The sequence below is a fragment of the Carassius carassius genome, chromosome 46 (genome assembly GCF_963082965.1).
Source record: "Carassius carassius chromosome 46, fCarCar2.1, whole genome shotgun sequence".
NCBI classification, from domain to species: domain Eukaryota; kingdom Metazoa; phylum Chordata; class Actinopteri; order Cypriniformes; family Cyprinidae; genus Carassius; species Carassius carassius.
Window position 1 is genome coordinate 22,801,882 of NC_081800.1, and position 10,307 is coordinate 22,812,188.

The 10,307-nt window shown below is 37.5% G+C and overlaps 1 protein-coding gene across 1 annotated transcript; it reads left to right on the plus strand.

Annotated features, from left to right (window-relative positions):
- Positions 1-620: 620 nt before the first annotated feature.
- On the plus strand, positions 621-9,285 carry LOC132129250 (uncharacterized). Its single transcript, XM_059540766.1, has 3 exons — positions 621-681; positions 927-1,455; positions 8,152-9,285. Exons 2-3 carry the CDS (start codon positions 1,008-1,010, stop codon positions 8,370-8,372), a joined length of 669 nt encoding a protein of 222 aa, XP_059396749.1. The 5' UTR covers positions 621-681; positions 927-1,007; the 3' UTR covers positions 8,373-9,285.
- Positions 9,286-10,307: the final 1,022 nt, after the last annotated feature.

Sequence of the window (10,307 nt, forward strand, 5' to 3'; positions counted from 1 at the left end):
AGTTAAACCTTCGAGTAGCTTACAATAAGGATTCCATCCTCACCGCGCTCCCTTCAGGAATAGTCTGCGCGCGCTCTCATCAGAGGCGGGAAGCGCGAGCGAGTGTCGCGGCGTCCTTGTGCTACCTTGAGAAAAGGATGCGAAAACCCTACGAAACTCGTTTCCGGGGTCAAAAGGGGGTTAGACTCGCTGAAAACAACCCTCATTATGATCTTGAACGCGCTCGCTTTGAATACTCCACCCACAGGATACAAAATTGACGCGCGTGTTTGGAGCTTGTGAGGAAAATACCGACGCGTTGACGGTACGTTTGATCGGTTTGTCAGCGCTCTTGACGTGTAACGTTAGACCGCTGAGGGATATTTATTACTCTTAAGGACTTTTTTATGGACTCAATCGATCGTCGGAAATTTCTTGGTTGTCCAAACGCTTTTGGAGACCGACGTGAATTTGGAATTTTTATATGTCATGAGACATTAATCGTGTAGGTTACGACAGTAGCCTGCTGATGGATTTTTTTAAATTACTTTTTATTGACGCTATCGTCGCAATGATCGAGTTTACGTGGAAATAGGCAACTTTTTTGAGTAACCCCAGAGTGCAGTCTGGACGATGCGTTGTTTTTTTTTGGGAAGGATATGTATTTGGGAACGTTCTTAATAGCTGCTAATTTAAACGCAGGTATGTTTTATTATTTAGTTACTCAGAAATCACACTGCACCATTTTTTATTTAAAGAACGTTTTGGTGTATTTGTACGTACGAATAAGCCACCTCGTAAAATACGTACGAATTAGTTGTGAGATAGCATTGGAATATCGTGTTCATGTAGGCTACTAAATTTGAGAATAATGTTCTGAAATGTATCATTCTAAAGCTGCAGCTTTCTTTCCAAATCATTTTAAAATTTGCATCTTACTGAACCAGGAATTTCATGTCTGAGGAAACTGATATCCGCATTTGGATAAACTGAACGAGACTTGTTCAGCGCAACTACGTCCACTGGTGATGCCGGAGGTCACGTCCACCAGAAGTGATAGGCTAACATCCAAAGGCATTATGTTTTTATGCAACACCACAGCCATCAAGGACTGGAGCTATTTCCTTTCTCAAATCTTGCCTCTTGTGAATAAATCTGCGGGATTTGTTCATCAGAGTATGGATCGGGTGGAGGCGGTGACGAGCACCATAGTGACGGCTCTGGAGCCTAACCTGAGCGGCATGAGCGCCAGTCACCCGCCGCTCAACTCCAATCACACGTCCGGGTTGGAGCACGTCTTTCAGTACTCGTACTCCGAGAGCGACCAGGAGTACGCGGACTACAAGACGCCGCCGAGGGACTCGATAGCGCTGCCCAAGGCGGTGCTGTACCTGGTCATGGCGGCGCTTGTGGTGGTGGCTGTGGCTTACGCGATAGTGGGGCACCTGTTGAAGGATCTCGTGCATGAGTTCGTGGGTAAGTGTATTTTGGAAATATAATGTGAATTTGATCAATTAAACAACACTGACAAATCACTGTGAATGTATTTGTGTGTTTTGGCTATGTGCAATTATAATGAAATAGGCTACAGATGATTCGTTTTTTAAAAAAGCTGGTCAACCAACAAAAAGTGACCCCCACCATAACAAGCAAGATCAGCCTGACAATACCGTTTATTAGTTAAAGCTGCTATTTTTCAGCAGGTCATGCTTATCTGCTCATTTATTCATTAATTCATTGCAGCCATTAACACACACTATAACAATATATGGTCGTTTTTATTGTGGAATAGTTTTCTGTAAGTGTGTATTTGTGTGTTTTGGCTATGCAGTAACAACAGCGAGATGAAATACAGAATGCAACTCTGTCTTGCATCAGCTTTGCTCATTGCATTTTTGAAAAAAGAAAAAAAAGAAATCAAAACCAGCCTAAGGTCTTAACATGTTTAGACTGGTTTTCCAGCTGAAAATTGCTTAAAAACCCCTCTAAAACCAGCCAACAGATAAGCCTGACCATGCTAGACCAGTTAAGACCACCTAAGTTTGTTTTAAGCTTTTTCGTTAACAGGTCATAGTCATTTACAGCTCATTCATTCGTTCATTAATTGCAGCCATTAACAAACAGAATAACAATACAATGTTTTTTTGTGGAAAAAAATTCTTTTAAGTATATATTTGTGAGTTTTAGTATTTATTAAAGTGAGATGAAATACAGAAATGCAACTTAGTCTGCATCAGTTTTGTACATTGCACTAAAAAAAAAATCAAACAAACAGTCTGATCTGGTGTAGGCTGGTTTCCCATGCAGAGTGCTTGAAGCCCCTCTAAAACCAGCCAACAGATCAACCTGACCATGCTGGATGATCTAAGGTTGTTTTAAGCATTTATTGTTTTTCAGCAGGTCATGCACAACTTATTCATTCATTCACTGCAGCCATTAAGCTACACTTTAACAGTATATAATACTTTTAATGTGAAATGTTTTTCTGTTTGTGTGTTTTGTGCTTTTTTTTTTATTTTTGGTGTATTTAAGCATTCATAAGAGATTAGTTTGGCTCAAGTGTGTTTTTGGAGGATTCTTCATATGTTTAATATCTACGCATATGCATGTAAGTGTAATGGACTCATAATATTCTGTTTTTAAGGACCTTGATGGAGTACACAAGTTTTGCGTCAGTTCCAACATGCATCTCTGAAATGGACCTGACAGTCACAATGTATATTCACATTCACCTCCACAAGCATCTCAACCAATTCTCTTAAGAATTGAGTATCCAGAAGGGAATGAAAATAATTACATGAAATTCCTTCAGAGTCCCTCACTTTTGTTTTTCAAAGATCTTGATGTTTTCCTGAAGCGATGAAGCAGGCAGGTCACACACACACACACACACACACACACACACACACACACACACACAGGAAAAGCAGAGAGGGGAGCTCTCAACAATACCTGAGAGATTACTCCAAAAACCCTGGTTACACCAAGTACTGTTCTGTAGATGGTGCTCTGTTCATTTATGTTGGTCCTGAGAGGTGTAAATGTAAAGATCACTTGTTTGGTGAGATTCTCACTGTAGTATTTCTCTCTACAGGGTCAGACAAGGAGAAAGCTCACTTTTACCATTTTAGTAAGATACCATTTTGATTTACAAGTCAGATGTCCTCTTTAGTTTGCGTTTTGTCTGCTTGTCTGTGATGATCAGGCAATTGGAGTTTTCTTCAAAACTGACTTTTGATTCATTTATTTTCTAAGCGACAGGAGTTGCATTTATCTAGGTGAACAATTTAAAGGGTTGGGATTAAGGGAAACCACAAGAACACCCTAGAACCCATCTAGCAATGACCCAGAAGTCCCTGGAATCAACCTAGCATCCACTCAGAACACCCTAGAATAGTGGCGTTCACTTTTGTATTCACTGAAAAAAGTTAAACTACTGTGCACTTAAAGTGCATTGGTCTAATAGAAAATCATGTTTTTTATAAAAAAAAATTTTTTGCATTTAAATGAAAGCAAAAAATAAAAATAAATAAACAATTTAATTTTCCTGTCCATCTGAAACAGTTAAGCCTAATTGGCATACTGTACATTCGTATGTTGGGCAATTTTCATGCCATCACATGGCTCTGGCTCTGCTTATCAGCCAGTTAACTCACACACTTCAGACTGCTGCTGCTGTATTTGCTCATCTTAATTCCAGGGTGGACAAAGTCGAAGGACAAATGCGTTTAATATACAGCCTATGGCTGTGTATATAGGCTGGTATTTTCAGTTAGTGTTCAATTTGATGGAGCATTTAGACCGGATGACGCACATTAGAGTTGTTTGAATCATTAATCAAGTAGCACTTTAATTCGCAATAGGTGAACTGCAAAGTGTTTAATTAATGTAGTCAGACAGCAGCCTGGGGCTCATGGATAATGTGTAGTGTGTATAGCATTACAGAAAGATGCTGTTGTTGCTTCCTAATTGGAATATCAGATTTGTTTTTTATGAATTGTGATGTATGACATGGACATATAGTTGACAGTTTTAGTGAGATTCATCCGGCTTGTTTCATAAAAAAGTGCTGCATATCATTTTAGTTTTATTGATTTTTTTTTTTTTAAATCAGACCTGTTAATCAAGTCTTGGACTGTACTTGAATAATAATGTGTGATGTTTAATAATGCGTTTCTGAAAGTGTGCATAGCTCACCAAAGTCTTGGTACATTACTGTCATCAGTTAATAAAATGTGTGTGCTTGAGTGCATTGCACATGAATATGAATGTTTATCTCAAACTTGTATGATTTCTTCACCACTGTCAGTACAGATTACTATGGTTTACCCTCTCACTTCTGCTGCCAGAGGCTGTTTACGGCCATTTATTGTGTTTTGTGCTTCCTATCATGTTTTCCCCTTACAAAAGGAAAATATATTTACCAATATATTTCTTAAAATATATTGTGATATATTGTAATATATTATTTTCCCTTTTTATTTTCTAATATTTTATATATTTGAATACATTTAATTATATATTGATGATACATATATTATATAATATGTTGCAAAATATACAAATGATTGCCGCTTTCAATATATTGCAATATATTGGAAAAAATAAATATATATAAGAATTTATGCCTAATATATTACATGATATTTTCCAATATACTGCAATATATTTTTGTTTCATAAGGGTCATTACTATTTTTTTTAATGAAAGTTCTTCACAAAAAGTTATTTTTATCAAAAATTGAGACTGAGAAAGCCTTGAATTTAAAAATATGAAAAGCTTATGCATGTGTACGAATCAGTGCAGTAGAGCATAATTCTAACTCCAATGTTCTTCATTTTCCAAAACTAATTCTGTACAGGCTGTTATATGTTATCTTGTGCTTCTGCTGCAATGATGTCAAAACGTGGCGAGGATAATGAACCATTAGTTTGAGAAGCACTATTTTAACATCCTTTAAAATCCGAGAAGACTTTTCCCAAATGTGAGCATATGTGGTAGTTAAGTTTTGCCATTTAATGTTATGGAAGAAGAAAAACCGGCTTTTGGTTTGTTGTACACTGTAATTTAAAATTTTAAGGACCAAAAGTGTTATTGAAACATTATTTTAGCATATGTACACACTTCCGATTAAAAGTTTGAAATAAGTATTGTGTATTGTGTAGTATTGTGAAATATTATAACAAGTTAATATAAACATAATTTATTCCTGTGATAGAACTGAGAAAGTTCAATTTTGCAGTATCATTGCACCAGTCTTCAGTGCCACGTGATCCTTCAGAAATCATTCTAATATGCTGATTTGCTGCTCAATAAACATTTCTTAATATTATCAATGTTGAAAACAATTGTGCTGCTGAATATTTTTTGGATATTCTTTCAAAAGTATCTTAATCCAAGTGTTTGACTGGTAGTGTGGTGTCTGAGATTATAAACAAAGCTTAAAAATTTGTCTCTATGGGTGCTGCTCTGATAATATATACAGCTGCAGAATGTCTTGGTTACGTATTGTAACCCTTGTTCCATGATAGAGGGAATGGAAACACTGTTTTTAAGTTCCGACACTAGGGGATGCAGTTGGGAGCCCAGACACCTCTGACATAGAGAAAGGGCCAATGAAATTGGCGAGCAAATTTTGCATGGCTTGTCACGCCCTGGACATCCGGGTATAAATAGGCCAGTATGGCATTTGCTGACTCATTTTGATCTGAGGAGTCGAGAAGCATCTCAACCCACTCAGAATCAGTTCAGATTTGTGGCATAAGGGATATCTTTTTCCCCCATCAAGGAATGAGGGTCACCATATGTAACCAAGATGTTCCCTTTAAGTGGGTCTCTTGGATGTTGTGTCAAAGTTCTAGTGGCAAGTATAGGTGCTAAACTAAACACCACATCTGCTGAACTATGTTACAAGTCCATGAGGGCGCAGGTGTTGACAAGCCCAGTGTGCCACGACCAAATGCATCGCACCTCCTCGTAACCTTCCAATGTCCAAGACTTATGATCTCACACTCCAACATCTGGGAGAGCCACCATATAAGACAGAGGTCACCTCCAGCTGAAGCCTTTTCTCATTCTGAGAAAAACTAGAATAAAAGTTTGAAAAGATTGAAAAGTCCTGGTTGTAACGTTGGGAAGCATTAATTTTTTCAAATAGGAAAGGAACACTACAGAGACCACATCCTACCTGAAGGGGAGGTCACGTGGAGATACATTCTATGGACTCATCAAAAGGAAGTAATAAAGGAAAGGATTCTGTGGTGGGCTCCACATAAGGGGAGAACTACCAAGCACAGCCTAATTTCTGCAAGTGAGACCCCATTCACTAAAACTGACAAAGCAGCAGCGCTCCTGGTTGAGTGCACCCTCACTCCCAGTGGGCATGGTGAACGTCTGGCATGATAGGCTGTAAGAATCGCATCCACAATCCAGTGGGATATCCTTTGTTTGAAGACAGCATTCCCCTTCTGCTGTCCTCCAAGCAGACAAATCGCATTTCAGATAATCTGAAACTCTGTGTTTCTGATAGATGCGCAGGGCTTGCACTGGACACAGAGACAGGTCAGGGTCCCCTTCCTGTGGTGGGATAGCTTGCGGGGTTACCACCTGATCCCTGAAGGAGTGATGGGAACCTTGGGCACATGTCCAGGCCAGGATCTCAGGACAGCACATTTCAGAGAATCCTTGCCATGGGAAGAACACCAATTCATGAAAATGCACAATTTCAGGTCATATAGACCAATTAGGAGTAGACAGGTATGTCCCTTGCAGCTGCAAGCATTGTGGTGGCAGAAAAAACACTGGTAACAAGTGTTAACAATTAATACAATATTGTATTGTTGTGCCTTTGGATGTCAGAATCGGAATGCAAATAAGTTTTTATAGAATACTGTTATCAAAGACACCATTTGAAGCTTAACGCAGACGTTTAACCGAACAGACTATGGATGAAACCTGCTATGATTACCCCACTTTTAAAGCATAAATTTGATTTAAACAACAGGTCTACATAATATTCACATATGTAGTTCAATGGGGACATATTGTATTAGCCCTGTTGTTACAGTATGAAATAGCCTACTAATTAAATCTATAACCTTTACCAATTTTATTTCACAATTCTGACTTTTTTCTCACAAATGCAAGTTTATTTCTCCTAGTTTGGACTTTATAACTCAATTTAACTCAACAATTGTGAGTTTTTCAATTCTGATGGGAAAAAAAGCCAGAAGTGTGAGATTATAAACTCATGATTCTGAGCTGAGGGGAAAAGAGAGAATGAGTTGATTTTTCTTATCAGAATTGTGAAATATAATCTTGGAACTGTGAGAAAAAAGTCAGAATTTGAATTATAAATATAAAATTACCTTTTAAAAATTATTTTATCCCATGGCTTCCATAGACTGCTACTTTACAAATGTCATTTATTTTCTGCCACTAGATAGGCTCCACCCACAAAAACATAACTTTTTGCAAACACCAAATTGGTCTATAGCCTGCGTAATGATATTCACCACAGCAGGTGAAAGACCTCGGAGTCCCTCCTGGTCACATTTATGGATAGTCAGGTCTGCCCTCCTATGCTGCGATAGACGAGTCATCCTCATCGCAAGCCCCAAATGAGAGATCAAACTCTCACTGAGTTGGGATCTCAAACTCAACCAGAAACTCTTACTGGAGAACATGTGCAGTTGGAGAAATTAGAGGTCCATGGGAATTCATCCAGCAGAAGTGCTCCCACAACATCTCCTTGCTCTCCTTCACTGCACAACATTGAGGCCTCATACCCGGAAGTAGAAGTGCCAGGACGGGAAGCAGTCACATTCTTTTTATAAAAAAGAACTATGCTAAATTTGCTGGCCAAATTCATTGGCCTTTTCTCAATTATGTCAGAGGTGTCTGGGCTCCCATGTGCAACCCCTAGTGTCATAACTTCAACACAACGTCGAAGTGACCTACAGAAAGGGAACAGCTGTTTTACATCAGAGCTGTTACTGTACAGGTATGTCTTTCAGCATGACTGGAATGCTTTATTGGCCAATGAGCATCCAGAATAATGCCTATCAATTTTTATGTGGACCCATATTGCCTGTCTCAAAGTGAATGTTCCATCTGGATCCATGTGAGTCTCAGTGTCACTGATAATCATCTGTAATCTGTGTCTCTCATCAGAGTGGGTGTTTGGGCCCCGTTCAGACAACCGCAGGAGCAAGAGTGAGGTGAACTGCATCAGCAGCAGCATGAATGAAATGAGGGAACTCTCACATCCAGTGGACATGCGCTGCATTGCATACAATCACTCCGACTGCCAAAGCGCCATTAAGCCTGAAGAACTGGTGGTCACCATTGATGAGACCTTGCAGCTACCTTGTGAAGCTTACAGTGGGACCTAACTGAGAACAAACCACTTCCATTTGATACACCCTTTATTACGAGGAGAAAAGCATGTTTGCTTTAGTTTGATCTGCATCTGTGATGTTGAAAGCCGGCACTTTGAAGTCACATGGCAGAAGTCTTGTCCTAGGATGAGGAAAACTGAAGAGTCTGGGAGACTTTAGAAGGACAGGAATCACTAAAGTAAATTAAATGTTCCATATTGGATTGCTGTGAGACATTTTATATTTTCAAATCGAATAGAGAAAGAGGAAAGACACTCCTTTATTAGTCATATCAGTCTTATCACACAATATTTTGGTTTATTTTTCTTTTTTTGTGGCGTCATCCACTGTTAATCTAGAATAGTCTTCTGCTGTTATCCATTTCCTCCGCTACCTACAAGCTGCTATGGTTTGATTTTCCCACTTTTTGCAAATATTTATGGCTGAGTATTTATAGTATTTGCAAATACTAATATTTTGCTCACTATCAGGTTTTCTGCATTCAACTATGCTGCTTGAAAACAGAGATCTTCTCCCTACAGGTTACTTGAAAAGTCAAGCAATGAAGATGGTTTGGATATACTGCCCTTGACGAAAAAAAATATCAGTAGTTAATCCACAATGGTTAAAGAAAACTACCAATGTGTTACCAGTGTTAGGCAGTGTTACCAAAAATATACATTTTATAATGGAGAAATACACTACACATCTCGCTGAAAATATATATTTAAATGATAGAAAACAGCAGTTAATAGACTTTTGATAATATATTTGATTTATATGTTGGCCGATTATCTAAAAAGATTCATATCTATGTACTTCACAACTAAGGGCTATAATTTCAGGTTTCAGATAGTCGTCATAACAAAGCTTGAGGACAGCTCATCACATTTTAAATAGATTTTTAAAGTCAGTATTTACAAATAAATAAATAATTGGCTAAATTTATCCCACACAATTGTCTTAAACTGGCAAAAGAGAAAAATGCTTCAGAAATAAGATTGAGATGTCAGACTAAAGGTTTCGTCCATTTCTTGCTGTCCAACATTTTTAAAAATAATAAAAAAAAAACTCTAGGCAATTTTACATGGTTACTTTTGCCATATCAACAACTTGTTTTGTCTGTTGCTGCCAAAGTGTATTTATGTCAGATGTCACATTTAAAAAAAAAAAAAATGTTTGTAATCCATGTCCTGTCATGTAATGTAACAATAATCAAAATATGTTAAGTTTTAGAAAAACACAGAAAATATGTTTTTCCTCTTGTTCATGTCATGTCCTGCATTTTACACAGATGTCACAAAAGTCACCTTAATAAATGTGTGACATTGTCAAATTTGTCTAAAACAACTTACTTGACATTCATTTTAACATTTATTGTTGTAAACATTTAATTGTTTCTGCTACATTGTAATATATATATGAAAAAGTTATTTTTACCTTTTTCAGTATTAGCACAGAATAAGTTTGAGTATTTTAATACAATTTTAATTATTCTGTTCTGTATATATATATACACAAAAAAAATTATATTTCCATGACAGTTTAATGAACAGCATTCTCATAAGTACAGATATCCTGAGATATGGGTCCTGCTTGTACTTGATTATTTGGCTTTATATAGTAGTTCAAATGTTTTTGTATTTTTACATAAGATTGAATGTTAAAAGGGTAATTTCTCTAAAAACTGCTAACAATAAAACAATAATATAGTAAACATCAGTAAGAAACTAGGCCTTCATTGCCACATCATACATATCAGGTGCAACAGAAGTATATCATAAAAATTCATAACTGACAGCAGTTGTGTTTGAAAGGTCAACAGTATAATATACTGGCTTGTGTGAACTGATTTCTCATATCTGAGTTCCTCGATGGGACCTGTATGATAAGTAGCATTATTTTCTTTCTGACATGTTTCATACTCCGTGTCTTAGTTCTGCAGGCAGC